General features: G+C 45.3%; 1 protein-coding gene across 1 annotated transcript in view; it reads left to right on the top strand.

The window, feature by feature from the left end:
- GAP43 (growth associated protein 43) overlaps positions 1 to 18,316 on the top strand; it is a 57,343-nt gene that overhangs the window by 23,748 nt on the left and 15,279 nt on the right. The window contains exon 2 of the mRNA XM_061454021.1: positions 4,287 to 4,914. Within this exon, the coding sequence (XP_061310005.1) occupies positions 4,287 to 4,914 (628 nt within the window). The remainder of the gene's footprint in view (positions 1 to 4,286; positions 4,915 to 18,316) is intronic.

Raw genomic sequence — 18,316 nt, forward strand, 5'->3', positions numbered from 1 at the left:
AGGATAATATTGAAAGAGCTTTTAAAGGAACAGTCAGTTCTTTCTTGATCTCTCCATCCTGGCATCCAAAATACAAACCTATGTGATTATTTTTCCAAGGATGGGCAAGGAGATACATCACGAGAGACAAGTGTGCAAACAACAAGCAAAGACCAAGCAATCAGTCCCCTTCCTTCTTTCTCTTTGCCTGTGTGTGGCTGCAAACACATGGAATATCTGGAAAACATCTAGTTTCTTCATTTCTCCTTTCCTGATGTACCAGCATGTGGGACATTTAGAAGGGCCTGAAGGTTATAGTAACACTGTCTTCATTCTTTGCCATATTTTGACCCCTCTGTAAGCTGTGGGTTTGGAGATGGAAGGTGGAAATGTTGCCAGAGATCAGAAGTCTTCTTAGGGTCGTGGCTTCATGCCATTTCCATCTTCCTGGTACTTAAAAACTAACCTCTGCCCGTAAACATTGATGTCGTATCTCCTACTCTGCTCTGTGTGACAGCAAGGGAAGTCTCACAGGAGCTGTCTGCCTGGGAAAGGGATGTCCTAGAAACCTGGAGGTGTGGCAGACAAGCAGATGGAGATGGCGAGGGGATCATCCCTCTAGGACTGGAAAGATGTGGGCTGTGTAGAGACTTCAAAGCTTAGCAATGTGTTCATGAAGGCAAAGCTTTGCACACTGGCTTCAATGGGGATGTGGAGATGGTCCTGACTATGTATGTCCATTTATACATCCATATAGCTATGTATCCACCCACCTCAGTGATTTCAACTCTTCTGCCATGGAAGAATCTATGATTTGTTCCACAATAAGTGAAACAGAGGATATTTGCTCTGTGTAAAATGACAATACGTTGCATACAGACTCACAATATCATGAATATGTCAATGCTAATGACTAGCATGAGTTTACTTTACACATAAATGTGTAAATGAAGGGGGGGTGTGATGGAATACTAGTATATAAAACTTAATCTTACCAGGGCTGATTCTTGGCTGGGAGACCTGGTTTCTGTACAAAACCTAGTAATAATTGTCACTTGATTTCAGCCACAATACTCCAGCCGAGATGTCATACATGCATAGCAGATAGATAAGACAGGCAGCTTTCTTGTTTTCCACTGAGATGCTTTTGAATACACCCTGGCAGGGCTGACTCACCCTTTTAGCTTTCCAGGGAAGATAAATTGCTTTCTAGGAGCTTCACTATATATACAGGTTATTTTTGAGCAGCTTCCTTAATTAAAGCTTATCTAATGCGTGCATAATCCACAGATGAAGAGCCTTTGTCTTTTTTTTTGTGTGAGCATAAGTTTGCCTCTGAAACAATCTGTTTCTCACCCAACCCATTGTTATACAACATGACACACATATTCAACGGATACCATGTCCTACCCCAGAAGTAGCTGCAGGCCAGTAGCCTGAAGTCATTTCAAATGCTTCAGTGAGGAAGGACTGAATAGAAATGGGGTTGCTGAGGGCCACAGTTGGCACAGACAAACTATTAGTACATTTCTTTCATCCATGATCTTAAACTCCACCTCTGCCCCAGCTTCATATTTCTTATCTTTTACATCTGAAATTATGCTGAAAGCACCCTGTTGGAAGTCCATTTTGTAGCTGCAAACCTTGTGATCTGGCAAGGACTCAAACTGATGTCATCCCAAATGGGATAAGAGGACCATGATGTCATCGGAACAGCAAAGGAGCATTTTAGCTCTATAATGCAGTAGGTGTGGGTGAGAGGTTTCAGTCTGGCCTCCCTGGAGGGAAAGAATGCTCTCCCATTCTCTACCAGGTACAGGGCTGGCTGACAGTCACAGGTCTCTGCAAGTTCAGCTTGGGTAGCAGGATGCTTGGTTCTTGCTGTGCTTCTTGCTGTGCCCAGGCCTCCTGCTAGCAGTGGGAAGCAGATAAACCTCAGAGCTTCATAGCCCAGGTACCAGGTAACACATCTGGAGGCAGAGGCATGAATTCAACACTATAATAGCTTCCCTGGTTGGCACAGGGAGGTATGTGGGATGTGAGAGGTGCAAGGCCAGTGGCAAGACAAATCTCCCTTCAAGTCAATGGTTTTTATCTTTACCCAGGAATTAACAGTTCTGTCACATTCACTGATGGCTTTGCAGGAAGCAAACATATGAGGCTGGATCTTTAGGGTCTTGCAGTCATGTCTAACCTGTCCAGTCTCCCAGTCCTGCTGCTGTTTGAAATTGGCTACAGTCCTTAGTCAAAGCTAGGGCATCCAAGTGTTACTGTCCAGAAGTACCTAGTCTATCTCCACATTGCTATGGCTACATAGTGTAATACAGGCATGCTCAAGCTTTCCTTAAACCAACTAGTCCAGGTATGAGTAGTTATGTTGCCACAGCAACACAGGATTTACTGCAAGCTGCAAAACTCACCTAAGGAGCAGGGTGGATGAGCCTGTGCAGAGCTGCACTACTTTGGCTGGATCACAGCTCTTCCTTGAACGTGCTGGTTTAAAGGTACTTCCAATTTGTTTCCTTCCCCTTGTACTGAAATAGGCTGGAAAGCTTGCCCCACATGCTGAATAATACAGTGCAGAGTTAGCTGTGTAAATAAAAGATGTACATGAAGGGTTACAGCATGCCAACATCTGCATTGTCTTTACACATTACCATCCCTTGCTTGCTGACAAGTTGAGGTGAACATGAAAGCCCACTTTCCATACTACGTCACTTAATACACTTGGGGAAGTGCAGACGTAACTGCTGTCTGTGCCCCTTTGATAGGTACAGCAACCATTTTGTCCCTGAGCATGGTGAGGAGCATGAAACCTCCTTGTGCTGAATTCTGTGTATTAATAGCAGTTGCATATTCACTCACAGGCTTTTTCACTCATCCTCTACGTAAGCATCCTGGTACCCAGTCTCACTCTCAGACTTACTTCCTGCTGTATCCAGACCCATCCCACCTCTGCTGCTCTTTACCTTGATGATTTGGGACTGCTTGCTCCTTGGCCACCATACCTCTCTTCAGAAGCATGGTGTTTCCAGTGCCACATGTGCATGCTGCCCCCTTATTCCTGCTGAACTGGTTTGAATTTATATATAGCCTTTCCCCTCTCTCTGCTCTTCTAGTCCTGGCCCTTTCCCCAGGTGGTTCCTCTCAGTACTGATGGCCTAAGGAGTGGTTTCCTCTTTCCACCCAGGACTAAATCCTTGCTATCTTTCTCAGCCAGCTCTTGCCCTTCTTTTGTGACCTGAGCCAGTATTGGAAACCAGGTGCAGATAGCAAAGAAGCCAGTGGTTCTGCTTCCAAGTACCTCCTTTGAATGCTTCCCAATGGGAATATTAATAGAACAGTGACCTTCTGTCAATATGCAGCTGAACTGTTGCTTGCCCAAGGGCTGCTAAATTATTGAGGTGAAGCATAGTATGTCCTGTAGATTCAGTGGGGTTTTGCAAGCTGAGAGTTGTCTACCTGCAGCAGACCAGCATGAGGAACAGGCTCTGCTTTGGTCCCATTTAAGACTCTAATGCATGGCATATGCTTAAAAACTATGGGGAATGCCTGTCCTTTGTTGCAAGGCTGAATTCCCCCAATGGAGAAACAATAATCATCTGCTGAGATCTGGAAAACTGGTATCCATCTGCCTATTATTCCTTCATTGAAACCACAAGCGGGGAGTGAAGTGCTTGGAGTGCTTGCAAGGCAGGGCATTTGTGAGGAGTATGTGCTGTGATTATGTGTGTATGTCTGACAGCACACAACTGCAGTGGAGCAGGCAGCAATACTAGTCTCTGTTGGCAATCCTGAGCCAAAAAGCTTTAAAGGACAAAACACTCAGTGTCATTAGAGTCACACACCTGTGAAACAAGGTGTCGTTAAAGAGAAACAAAGACTTGAAGGCAAATCAAAGTTGATTTGGAAGGACCATGGGAATTCCCCTTGGGAGAGTGTTTTGTAAATGAGTAGGGGATAAAAAATCAGTGTATTTCAAAATGGATGAGAAAATAAATCGTGGGGATGGAGACAAAGGAGCTGGTACAAGCCTTTCCACACAGCCAAGGTGCTCTCAGTATTGCTGGCAGAGATGATGAGGTGCTTTAAATTCCTTTTACAAACCCCCTCTGTCTGTCCAGCCCCAGGATGGAATTAGAGCCACTTGGCTTCAAACCCATACCAAATAGAAGGCTGCTTTGAAATGTGTCACTGGGTAGCAGGAGGGGAAAGTGCAACATTCCTTGTAAAACCAGAGCCTGAGCTGCACCTGGAGAAACCTTAACTCATCTCCCTGTTTTCTCCTCTGCTCTCCTTCTTCAAAGGTTGAAAAAAATGAGGATGGGGACCAAAAGATCGAACAAGATGGCATCAAACCAGAAGATAAAGCTCATAAGGCAGCCACCAAAATCCAGGCCAGCTTCCGTGGACACATAACAAGGAAAAAGCTCAAGGGGGAGAAGAAGGGAGATGCTCCAGCATCTGAGACTGATGCTGCTGACAAGAAGGAGGAAGGCCCTGCCGGTGGAGCGGCCGAGAACAAAGAGACCGAGGCTCCCACTGCCACAGAAGCTGCCACCGCTGACAGTGCCCAGGTGGAGGAGGGCAGCAAAGACAGCAGCACACCAGCGGAGGAGAAAAAAGGGGATGGAGCCGCCGATACGGGCTCAGAGCAGCCAGCCCCGCAGGCTGCTGCTCCTGCTGCCTCCTCCGAGGAGAAGCCCGCTGCTGCCGCTGCCGAAACAGAAAGTGCCACTAAAGCTTCCACTGATAACTCGCCGTCCTTGAAGGCTGATGAAGCCCAAGACAAAGAGGAGCCTAAACAAGCCGACGTGCCTGCTGCTGACACCACTGCCACTACCACCACCCCTGCCGCAGAGGATGCTACTGCCAAGGCAACAGCGCAACCCCAAATGGAGACAGTGGAGAGCAGCCAAACCGAAGAGAAGACAGGTGAGTGGATGTCTCGCTTAGGGAATGGGGATCTTGGGGGTGCCTCTGAGGTTGTTCAAGGGTTAACAAGGGAATCCCCTTGCTGGGCTTTAGGGGTGGAGGGAGTTGCATGTTCTTAACACGCTCTTCCCTGCTTCCCCGTGTCTTTTGGAAACACTGCTCCTCCTCTCAAGGCTTCTTTTCCTCTAGGCGGAGGAGCTATGCAGCTCTTTTTGCTGTGGTGGCCAGAGAGTGTCAGGGAGGTTTGAAGGAGCCTGGGAGTCTTCCCCAAGCTCTTCATATGCTAAAGAGGTTGATGAACCTTCCCAGTCACACTAGCACAGACAGCTGCAGTGGGGCAACAAAACAGGCCAAGCGGATACCTGCTCACTGGGGCTGCCAACTCGAGCTGAAAATCTCACAAGACAGTTCTCATACTGCAGGAGGCTGTTTAGTTTTGCTGGTGGGATGGTCAAGAAGGGTCTTTTTCCCATCTTCTTTTGAATGGATGAGATTCCTAGCAAACCACATCTTAGTCAGGAACGTGTTGTTATCAGCATTGCTTATAATTCCATCCACACAAATACTTCTAGCATCTGTGCTTGGAGTAGCCCATTACAGCCATAGTTGCATGAAGCTTTTAGACCTGTCAGCTGAGTCAGACCCTCAGAGTAAGTGGATAAGTTAGAGAAAGGGAAGATTAAAGGCTCTGACAGCTCAGTGAGTGAGGACAGAAGAGAACATTAGGTGCAAACAGTCACTCTAGGAGATGTTTTCGATTCTTTGCTCTTGCCTGAGTGCAGCGCTGCTTAACTAGTTCCCCTGGGAAGAGGTGGAAAGTTTTGAGAGGCAAAAGTGAACATTTTTGACAGAGGCATAGTGTTTACAAACCATAAAGAGCTGGTTTTGAATTGTGACACTGAGCTGGGTAGAAAATGCATCAAAGACTTGAGGATACCTTTGCTCTTGTTCTTTACCTTCCTTACGTTATCAAAGAAACACAAGGTAAACAACATAATAACATCAGAGGTAGGCACCACATGTGCAAAGCCAGTGTCAAGCGTAACTGGCCTCCACATTCATGAGTCATTCAGCTGTATAGGTCATTCTTGCATTTATTAGCTTGTTGGGGTAAAAATGGGATATATCACCTTGATATTTCTAAACAGACTGATGTAAATGTTACAGAGCCTTAGCATCCAATCTTGCACTTACTGGTGTTTCTCCATCATTTCATTTGGTCCACCAATTTTTTCCCACAAATGACAATTCCCACTCTCTAAGCTTCATAGCTAATTTGGGACTTCAGGTGACTCTGTTCCTGCTAAACAAAGTGGTCAGATAAGAAAGAACAGGTATCCAAAAGGACAGATAAGTACTATAAAAGGAGCTCATGTAGAACACGTATGATTTAATATATGGACAAAGGGAGGAGCCTTCAAGAGCATGAGTTTGAACTGAATGTACACAGTAACAAAGAGTTACTGGTTTTACCTCCATTCACGTAAACATTTCTAGAGATAAGCCTTGAAGTTGCATTGTCCAAGTCGGCTTTTTGCTGTCCAGGTCTCCAGCCCTTTATTCTTTCTTTGTATGATGAGTTGAGTGGCAAAATAAATGTTATGTGATTTGTGAAATCTAATTTGGCGTGTTGCATTCTGTACTTTTGCATTGTTTTTATACTTGGGCAAAGGTATAAACATCAATGGCAAAAATAGGACAGAGTGAGTCAGTGCTTTGGGGTTCTCTGTGAACAGGATAATGAGTGATAATTAACTCTTATTTCAGACCTGGGATGCTGTATTCCTAAGCAGGAGTAGTGATTCTGCTTTGAATTAACATTCTGTTTTTATTCAGGTTTATGTGCTCTAATGGGTAGATGTAGGCAATTCATAGTAGCAGCCTATTTCATTTGCTTAATGTTACCTCGTTTGAGTCACCAGTCATCAAAGAATGGTTTAGTTCTATGCAGTATTCTAAATTATTTGCAGGTATTTCCCTCATGCTCTTGTTGGCTTTAAAATCATCTGAAGTGGCTGACCGTTCATGGCCACATCATTTGAAGTGGCTATTTAAATGCATGATTTCACATGCATTTGCACATGATACTGTTACCTATGTAAATATGTGGCCAACAGAGTTAAGTTGGAAAGTCTACAATCAAATATATATTTTAAAATGAATTTTCAGTGATTGTTTGAGTGTTCAAGACCAGGATGTGCATCTCTTTATACTTATTCAATATGCATGCAGGGATACTCAAGCTTGCCAATGTTTGCAGAGAGCAAACATGGCAAGTGTGTGGCCACAGTCAAACTGATAGTCTGTTTAAAATGTTAATGAATATAGATTTTTTTCCTATCCCAGTATGATATCAGCCTTCCAATCACAGTCTCAGACAGCTGGGTAGGTGCCCCCAGAGCCATCCAAGAACGGAATGCAAAAAAGATTGAACAAGCCTTCTTGTCCATCTGAGGAGTGGCAATACACTTTGCAGAACACACAGCACAATGTCCAGAATAGTAAGAAGCTGCTTTCTCCTTAAAGACTATTTCACAATAGAGCATCATCACAGTACAGAAGTTACCAAAGAGAGGAAATATTTCCTGACAGAAAGCCTTTCTTGTCTTTTCCCTATCTTAATCCTATTGCTCCCTCTCATCTCTTTAAATGTCCCTGTTTCTCTTTTGGTACTTACTCTTCCCATAGACTTTAAGACATTTGCCATGTCTTGACCCTTCTCCCAGTTGAAACACAGCACTGGTGGTTGCTTGTATGACCACAGTGGTCATCCATAGAAGAGGGAGGGCTACCAAGCATCTGCCACTCCAGTAGTCCTCCAGCCTGGGGGCAGATCCTCTTTCAGCTCCATCAGTCCCCTTGGCTGTCAAAGGTCACCTCTTATCATTCCTGTGATTTAAGACTGGCACAGTAGTATGTGGTGTCAGGCTGCCAAAAATAAAGCAAATTGGCTCCCATCCAGTGTCATGGGCTGGCTGATTGCCATGGCATGCTTGGCTGCTATACCCATGAGGCGTGCTAGCCCTGCTACTTGTGTGCAGTGATGTTCATCTGCCTTGCATTTACTACAATGGCTTTGTGGTGTTAGCCATGGGTATCTTCGGTGCAAACACAAGCAAAAGGGCATTTTGTTTCTATCCAGAAGAGATTCTTGCCTTCGTCTAAGGGTGGGATGAAAAAGAAAAGAAGAAGGGAAAGGAATAACTAACCAGATAGAGAAATGCATGATTTTTAATGGTTAATATTTAATGTTTATGGAGCTGGGGAGAGGCTGGTTGATTCTTTATACCAGTTGCTAATTCCCCTGACAGCCGTCAGTTCTCCTTGTTGTTCAGTTCCACATACTATACCTGTCTGTTGGTAATATCTTAGGAATCCAGTATTAATTGATCTTGAACCTCAGGCATTCCCAGTTGTACAGTAGGGCAGATTCTAAGCCATCCTTGATGTATTAAGAAGTAGATGGGATAAGGATATGGATCCCAAAGTGGGCTTTCTTCAGTGGCAATGAGGGATTGATGTAAGAAGGAAAATCTCTTCATTCTTTTCACATCTTTTGGGTGACTTATGCCGAAAAAGTGTTCTTTTATCAGAGCATCCTTGCCAAGACTTAGGTTTAGAGGGTTTCTTGTTATGATCCAGCCTTTGCCTCTTTGGTGTTGGTATTCTGCTCAGAGAGGCTCCTTTAGATGCCAACCTGCTCAACAGGAAAAAATTCAAAAGTGGCAGGAGGGAATTTGTACGTTACATATGGATGAGGAGGTGCGATTTATTCCAATCTAGACTGCATTGGCTTAAATCTGGAGAGTCTCCATCAAAGTCACTGTAAAGAGTCTATATTAGTGTGGCTTTGAAGTGAGATTGGCATCCAGCACAGCAGACTATAGAAGAAGATGGGCTACTGTGTGCCTCATGGGCAGGGGAGGAGGTGAATGTCACACAGTGTTAGATTCTCTTTGTACTTTCCCAGGTTATCGAGTCTCACCTCCAAATTTGGCTAGCTCTCACATCAAAAGCACTCTCAGATTGTCAGGTAAGAATACAACAAAGCCCAGAAATGTGAAAGAGTAAATTGTGCCTAAGGAAACAAATGGATCTTCTTTGTTGGGAAATGAGGAATGCTTTCTCCCACTCGATGAAATAGCTTTACAATGGAGCAGTTTCACAGATGAAATGAAAAATCAGCCAGATGACAATTGCTTTGCATGTAAGCGGGCCAGCAGTTCCCCTGGGGCCCTGTATCCTGCAAGCGAGGAGCACTGGAAGGCACCATCTTCTCTTTGCTTCCTCAGAGGGAGCAGGTCCCTATGTATCCTTTTTTATGGCTTAGAGTTGAATCAGCTCTTTGTTTTCAGTTCAATCAGCCTATTGATGGAAGGATAATACTTGCTGCACCTAGGGAGCACTGGCTGTATAAAGATTTGGAAAGGGAGACTGTCTATTGTCATGTACCAGCCAGACGGTACAGCCTGCATTCTGCAAGAGGATTGTGGTTGTGTAAGTGGACTTTTAGCCTTGGCCCACGGGTAGCTGGCGTGAGGCAGAACATCCTCACTGCCATCCCTGCTTCATGAGAGCTTATCTCTACTGCTACACCTGGCAGCTGAGGAAAGCAATGCAAATACAGTACTCTTTCCATGACTGCCCCAGAGGGAACAACTCTAAGCAAGTGTGCCAGCAGTTTCCTGTCTGTAGTACTACTCCAGCTACAAAGTAAGACTATGAATGTGATTTAGGTTACCTGCAATGTGCTGAAAGGTGTCAAAGTGTGTGCTCTATCCTCAGTTGCTCTGAAATTTTTAATCTTTGCCTTGTGTCTACAAGGGAATAGGAGCCTCATGTCTGAGTCCAAGTGTTTTGTATCCAAAGACCATTGTGACTAGCAACTCACCTTATCAGTTTACCTTATCAGCATCAGCCAGGTTGTACTGGGCTTTGAGCAACCTGGTCTAGTGGAAGGTGTCCCTGCCTATGGGAGTTTGAAACCAGATCTTTAAGGTCCCTTCCAACCCAAACCATTCTATGGTTCTATGGGCATAAGCACTGCGTGTGTATTTTGCAGCCTGCTTTGCACATGAGGGTCAGGGGGAGGAAAGTGGAATGTCACAGTTTTTCAGAGACTAGCAAACCTACACCCTACCTGCTCCAGGTGCAGGATTTCTTCCTCTGTTGCTGTGAAATACTGTCTCTGGCCCCATGTGTGCATCAGGACTGCTATTTTCTAATGAGATGCAGTTTGCCCTGTATAGTTGGGAACTGATTTACTGGGCTAGTGGTGGAGCAGAATCTGACCTCTTTTGATGAACTCTTAGGTGACACTCAGCATATTTACCAATGATTTACTGACTCTGGAAAAGGCCTTTTGAGGAGAGCAGGTTAACCACTGGTTTGCACCAAGGAGGTACCAGTTCTTAGGGGATTTCAGTAAGAAACTCGTGGACACCCGAGGCTGGTTAACTGGTTTATTTTATGAAGGATGGAAATAATAGGAGAGGTGACAGCAATCTTTCATCCCTTCTAACACTGGGAGCCATGGCTGCTGCAGTACCAACCAACCCCTCTTCATTGATCATAGCACACTGCACAGGGTTCCTGTTGATAGGGAGTTGGCAGGCCTCAGTCTTCTTCATACCTTTATATTATTCTTCCGGCTGCACAAAGCTATCAGTCTTGAACCTGTACAGTAACAGATATACCGGGGTTCACCGAGAGCATTACAGTCTGACACATCTCCATAGGAGCAAGCTCTCACGAGCAGTACATACAGGTGTTGTTTAAGGCCATGCATACTAATGTCATGGTATGTACTCATGTTGTACAGTGGTCACTCATGCTAACACATGGCTGTCTACATCAAATACTGATGGTTAAACTCCACCTAGATTTTGCTTAAAATCATTGTCTCCTTGTTACAATATTTTCCATAGTGGCCCACTACAGGTGCACTCAGATCATCTTCAAATTCCCATATGGAGGGAAGGCTTTCTGCCATAAATGATAACCAAATCTTCTGCTGAGAAGGGCTCACTTAGCAGACCAGGGGACCGAATAGGCAGACAATGAAGTTTAAATGGCAGCTGTTTGCTGTAGCTATGTTCTTCACCACCACCAGTGTCATCTCTTTACACTAGGATCAAATAGGCTGAACTTCTCAGGTAGATATAAGCTTGCAGAGTATCAGCTGGGATTTACAGCTCCAAAGAGCAGTACTTTGAAGGTAGCAGTGCTGACTCTCTGGTACAGATGACTGCCATGTGCAGAAGGAAGGGATTGGGAAAGTTCACCAGGTCAGCACAATCAGATTAGTTAGACATTCCTCAAGAGCTGTATAATAGGTGCATTAATACTGGATTATCAGCGGCAGTGCAATGATCACTTCCAATCTCTGCAGCAACTCCATGGGCTCTGGCAAGGTGAAGTTGTACTCCCAAGGCTCCATGCAAATAACTAGTAGAGGAACATAGAAATTGCCAATCCAAGTCAGACCTAACATCCATTTATTGCACTTCTCACAGTGGCTAGCACCAAATACTGCTATGGGCAGATGTGAGGTAAACTGCTTCTCAACTAGGACTCATCCCTGTCCTAGGATTTAGTTTAACAGTTAAAAGCGTGATGTATTATTTCTCTTGATACTAATTGTAACTGTGGCTTTATATGATATGTATATAAATGCACAATATCTGATTGACTGTCAACAGCTTCCCCAGCTCCAACCAACTGTACAAGGGTCAGAAAGTTCAGCAATGAATTGGCCACCATTGCCCTAAGTATCTTTCTGTACTTGTGTCATGTTACAGAAAGAGCAAAAGCTTCTGATAGCCCTACTTTATGCCACTGATTGTTGTATATAGCCTCATATAGTATAAACATATTCACAGAGGGCATAGTACCGTAGCCCTTGGTGATCATCTCTTTCCTGAAGAAAACGCAAGCAATGCTTTCAGTTGCTTTTTATATTAAATGATTCACATGCTTTTTAGCATCTGTTACTTTTGCCTGCATGCCTTTTAAATCTGCAAATGTCCTTTCTGAGATGGGGTGACAAACACGGTACACATTAGTCCAGAAAAGGCTGTACATGCATTCCCAGAAAGGCAGTATTTCTTCTGTTTTGCTCCTCATCCCAGTCCTTATGCACACCAACATCTTTGCTTTCTGAAAACAGCTACCCAACAAGCACTGATGACTGCAGTGACATCCAGGTCCGTTGTGGAGTTAGGACTTCTCCTCTTTGTAAAGGCGCTGCACAAATATTCAGACGTATGATGGTTTATGAGACTGGCAGTGGCTAAGAGGATTAAAGAAAACATAAGCAGTGACAGGAAGCTTACAAGGCAAGCATCAGCTCTGTGGGGTAGGTTCCACCTCCAGTTCTGGACCTCCAATAGACCTGTGAAAGACCAACTTGTGCAAGCCCAGTTTGAACAGTGTCAATATATCTCTCATGACTACATTCATGCTGCAAGCTTGGCTTAAAGGAGGGCTACCTCATTCCCTAGCTTTCCTCTCTGCTGGCATTGACTGTCTTTCAGGCAGAAAGTAGAGGATACACTTGACAATAACGTATGGGGGAAACTGAACAATGGGGAGTGTTGCTGTTGTGTGCTTAGCTGTTCTCTGCAGGGGAGTCTGGTCTGGTTTTGCAGTTTACCAGAACTATGACTTTCATCCTAGTTCTGTATTCCTTGCTAAGGGCTCCATTTGCATACCCCTTAGGTCTGTACCATGTAAAGACCCTTGCCTTTATCATCACCAAATATATACATATACATATACATATACATATACATATACATATACATATACATATACATATACATATACATGCTCTTTCACAGACACCCCCTTGTTGTGGGGAAAGAGCTTGCGTGCCCTTGTGAGGTTGGGAGCTATGCTGGTGGTGGTTTATGCCTCCGGTAGGGTCTCCCATGCCAGACAGGTCTCAACTGAAGGGTCAGACAAAGTGTGTCCATGGGCAGGATGGGTTCACTAGCCTGCGGGCAACCATCCTAGGAGGAGGACAACTCTAACTTCAAACCCGTGCAGATGGAGCTCGTATAGCCCTGTAAGGTCATCCATCTAAGAGAAGGGCACTCTAATTAAACCTACGACCTGAGGACTTTGCTGTCACTGTCCAAGCTCGCTAGGCCCTGGCAGATAAACCTCAGGTGTAAAGGGTGGGACCAGTTCTGCTCACACTGAGCCTCACCTAAAAAATCCACTGAGCAGGCCCGAAGGGTTTACCCACATACATATATGTGTGTGTATATATATATATATATATATATATATATATATCAGGAAGAAGTTCTTTACTGTGAGGGTGGTGAGGCACTAGCGCAGGTTGCCCAGAGAAGTGGTAAATGCTCCATCCCTGGCAGTGTTTAAGGCCAGGTTGGGCAGAGCCTTGGTCAATATGGTCCATGGCAAGGGATTAGAACTGGATGATATTAAGGTCCTTTCCAACCCAAACCATTCTATGATCCTAAACATGAATGTGATCTGTGGAAGTGTTTCTTTTTTGTCCCTGTGTCTTTAGCTACATCATGGACAGCATGGGACGCTAGAACAGAGCTGAAATCTCAGCTGAGGTCCTGGCAGCCAGGAGCCCATGTTGGACACCTGTCCTGTGCAGGGTTGCAGGGTAGTCAGGAGAAGAGCTATGGAAACCTGGACAGAGTCCAGAAATGTAAAGGAAAATGCTTTTCTCCTAATCACAAGAAAAGTGAGACCCAAGGCTTCATGTAAATAAGTCTTAGATAAAGGTCATAAGGTCCCAATTACTCAGTGTTCAAAGGACCACACGCTTTCCAGCTGTATCTTGAGGCAATAGCAAATGAGTCCTCTTTTCATTATGAAAGAAAGCAGAAGGTGGAAGACACTATTCAACCTCTCCATCTTCCTTCAGCAAAACACAGTAATTGGGAATGTTAGTAATGATAACCGGACATTACCTGTAACCTACAGGGCTTAATGAAGAAGAAAATCTCTCTGACATTTGGAAGAACATCCAAATCCCAAGGCTAAAGTGCAGTGCTGCAGAACTATAGCTGATAAAGCATTGCATGTACAGGGAAAGGGATGGCAGGGCAGGAGCGAGATCTGTGACCAGCCTGCAGGAACACTCCCCAGTGCTGCTAGCTTTGGCAGAACCATCTTAGCAGCTGTGAAAGATGATTCAAACCTCACTGGATAACCATTTGAAGAGATGGAGCATGGAATGAAGTAAAAGCATTTTAAAGTTGGGGTGGTGGAAAGTACTTTTAAAAACCCCTTTGCTTTGGGCACCCATTGATTTGGAAATGACACAGGCCTCTAAGAGGGAGGTGTGAATGCAAGTTCATGTAGTTAACTCCAAAACTGCTGAGATTTTAGATAAGACCCCATCCCTAACTGACTGTGGGCTTAGATATGAAAGGGTATTTATTCCAGCTTAGACATCCTGTGTTACCTATTCCAGAATTTCTCTTCCAAGTTCCCCTTCTTCCTCCCCTCTTTTCCAGACAGCTTGGAGGCAACGCTTGTCCTTTAGCTGAAATGTAAGCCTCACCAATTTTTGTAAGGCTAGATTTCACCCGTGATTTCAGCATCAGTGTCATAAGCAATTCAGAGTAATCTTCAGTCAACAGTGCTGAAACAAGGGCTATGCCAGAGGAGACCAAGGCATGGGCTGGAGCCTGCCCTGCTGTGCTTCAGAAAGATGTGTGAGTTGAAGAGGTCTGTGGTCCTCATCTTTGACCTGCTCACAAATTGTCTGTACGTTTCTTCCCCTGGGAGGGACTCAGTGTGATATTGTAATATTGGTCTTTTGCTTTCCCTTGTGGTCAGAAGGGATGGAAATCTGCCTCATTCACAGGATCTGATCAGAGGGCTGCTCTGAGGTTATCTTCAGTAGGGCTGCTACAGTTGACACCTGCAACAATTCTGTCTGGCCCTTTTGTCTGCATGCTGGTACACAGGGAATTCAGATGATGAAAACAGAGGGAAAGGAATTAAATTCTTTATTGCCAGTCAGTGAGCAGGCATGACTGTCACCTACATCTCCTGACCCTGTATCACACCTCAGTCCTACATCTGTCCCAGGGTACAGATATAGATTAGACATAAGGAGGAAGCTCTTCACCATGAGGGTGCTGAGGTGCTGGTGCAGGTTGCCCAGAGAGGCTGTGGCTGCCACATCCCTGGCAGCGTTCAAGGCCAGGTTGGACGTGGCTTGGAGCAACTTGGGCTAGTGGAAGGTCTCCCTCCCCATGACAGGGAGTTGGAACCAGATGAGCTTTAAGGTCCTTTCCAACCCAAACCATTCCGTGATTCTATGATTCTATGACATGCAGTGTGCTGCAGGTTTGCAAGTCAATAGGACTGGTGGGTTTTTGAGCGATCCTTCAATACTGTAAACTGTTTTAGCATGTGCCTTTAGGCTTATCTTTGAGGATGAAAAGACCTACCAGTGTGGCCAAATAAGGTGCCAGGCACTGGGACTGGACTTGACCTGTTGTCCATGACACATCCTCTCCCAAACACACCTGAAGCCCAGCAGGAAGGCAGGAGGAGGAAATGCACAGCACTGCTGCTGAGCAGCATCACTTCTCTGAATGAACAGCAGAGCTTGGTCTCAAGAGATACTAAGCCAGCACTGTTCACTGCACTCAGTAGACACAAAATGAGACAGAAAACCTTTCTTTGTGCCTCAAGCTAGAAGCCTTCTTCATGGCTGAAGCAAAATGACTGAGAAAGATGGATAGAGTCACTGATTTTCACATCAGTGAGAAAATTCCAGCTCTTCCTAACTGATGTAGCATGCAAATACTTCTTGTCCTCATTTCTAGCAAAACACATACACGTGTTTCTACCAGAGGAGTCCAGCCTAGCTGCAGTTCAAGCCACCTCCACAGAGGGCTTTGAGTCCTGCTCAGCTGGAATATTTCTGGGAAAATCTCTTTTTCATTAAAGAGCCTTTTAGTCTGTCAAACCCAAACATAATGTACCAGTACCAGCAATGATGGGGTTTGTACATTAAAGTAGTAAGAGAAAACTTTGCCAGCTTTTACAGCAGTTAGCACATGAGGGTCAGGTACTCCCTGAATGAGACAGAAGACAAAATAGGCCCATGACTTACCCTAGGAACCTGAAATCCAATGAGCTTTGCAAGCAAACCACTGGGCTGCTGGACAAAGTCTCCGCTGATCCCTCCTGCTGAAGCTGTTCCACTTTGTATGAATCATTTATTGCTTGCTGGAGCTGGAATGTGGAGTTTGGTGTCCCCCATTCCAGATGAGTGCCCTCACCACCGGTCTACAGAGTCAATGTTTTCCTCTGGCTCCATGCATATTTAATGATTTATGGAAGTGGAACAGCTCCAGCAGGAGAGGAAGAGTAAGAGGGACATGTTCATTCATGTGGATATCTTATGACATTGCTCTGCAAGCAGCAGGCAAGACCCAAGCCGAGGACCTTAATAGCAAATAAGTCAGCTGGAGCACCAGGGGAGACCACATGAACATGACATGGTGCAGTGCCACTTCCTATGCCGCAGTGCAGTTGCAAGGCAGCTCAAGCCTGGTGGGTTCATGCTTTAGATAAGGCTCTCTTCTGTGACAGACATTGTCAAATAATCATAGAACAGTTTGGGTTGGAAGGGACTTTCAAAGCTCATCTAGTCCAACCCCCTGCAATGAGCAGGGACATCTTCAACTAGATCAGGGTGCCCAGAGCCACATCCAGCCTGCCGTTGAATGTCTCCAGAGATGGAGTATCCACCACCTCTCTGGGCAACCTGTAGGCTACCTCAGCAAAGGGTTCTCTCAGAACCCCATAAAGGTATTATTTTCCACCATAATGGGCAGCACTGAGGAGCTTTGACTCTGCCATTGACAACCTGGCCATATATCTGCTGCTCCAGGGTGTTAGGTGATGCAACGTGGCCTCATGCCCCCATGACATGGCCATCTCTGCATAGGGCATGGGACTGCTTTGCTGCACCTCTATGAGGTCTCCCCAGCATTTGCAGCTAACCTGCCTGATGCACTCATGTCAAGGCCAAATTCATTACCTAACTGATTGAATTGGGAAGTGCCTTCAAAGCTGGGAGAAGTCTGAGGTTTAACAAATAAATATGTAACTAAATCCCAGAATTGAATCAAAATCAGAATTACTTTCACAGGGAAGACTGCCATTGGCAACAAGAGCACTAATGAAGGGGTTTCCAGGCAGCTCCCTCCTTCCTTCCCGCTATGCATCTCAGCTCTCTAAAGCAGAGCTCTCCTATGCCCTCCTTTTCCCAAGGGCTGAGCACTTACTGGGTAAACATCACCACACCTCTGATCACAAAGGTTTCTTGGAGTGGAATGGGTAACTGTGCAGTCAGACCTCACACTTTAAGTCAAGCTGAGCCTTTTCATCACCAGCCCTTAGGCATGGTACCCAAGGGATGTGGTGACAGACCAAGAAGGATCTGGCCTTTGCAGAATGAACTGGGGAAAGTGTCCAGCTGCCCACTCTGTTTGGCAGGATGGGTGCTGTAACTCCTGATCTTTCCATCCCTTGGAGGGCTGTGATTAAGCAGTCCCAAAGAGGGGACTTCAGGCAGGCTGCTCTGCACTGGCAATGCCACTCCATGTTGTGGGCATTTCCCCACAAGCATTCACAGTTCAAAATGCCTCTTCCTTATGTCTGTGCTGTCATAAGGGCTGTGTGATGACCTCCTCCTGTTGAAACGAAAAGCAGAGGCACCCAGGAGCTTTGGTGGGTACAGCATTAAGCCTGACCTGCTTCCTATGGAGCAGCAGCTGTGTTTCAGTGCTCACTTTGCACAAAACACATTGGGATCTACGTGTGTGCACCCCAGCTGTGCATATGGGAAGTATTAGTAGTATCTTTGACGCAAAGAGCTGGTGGTGCTGATGTTGTAACTGCTGGGGACAGTTATCAACAAGATGGCTGCGGAAGGCCTGACAACAGGCACTTGTTTTAGTTTAGTGTCCAATTTGCAGAGCCTAGGTGCATGATGATGGACAGAAACAAATGTTCTCTAAATGAAATTTCTCCTCCATTTAAGCACAAAACGGGAGGATGGAAAAGGGAAAGGAAAAGAGACATTTTATATCTCCTCCTTGATTGTAATTCCCTGCCTTCAGCTAGATCAATATCATTTCTGCTGGAGATGGAGGCTGCCTCTGGTTTCCATGGCAATCTGGTTGTTGGAGGCTTGCAGGCTCCATGAATCCCCAATTTATCAGCCTTCTAGGCTTTAATAATGGAGACCAGCAGTCAGGCAGCTTATGAATGGCACATGTCTTTTGGGCTGGGGGAAGGGAGGTGTGTAGTAAGGGCTGCAGCAATTTGTTTTCCTGCCACCACCATCCGAAGGGGGAGGAGTACAAAAGGGGGAGCAGTGCAT

This window comes from Pezoporus flaviventris, unplaced genomic scaffold, assembly GCF_033815535.1.
Source record: "Pezoporus flaviventris isolate CSIRO_AGI_PZ_B2104156 unplaced genomic scaffold, CSIRO_AGI_Pfla_v1 ptg000015l, whole genome shotgun sequence".
In the NCBI taxonomy this organism is placed as follows: domain Eukaryota; kingdom Metazoa; phylum Chordata; class Aves; order Psittaciformes; family Psittacidae; genus Pezoporus; species Pezoporus flaviventris.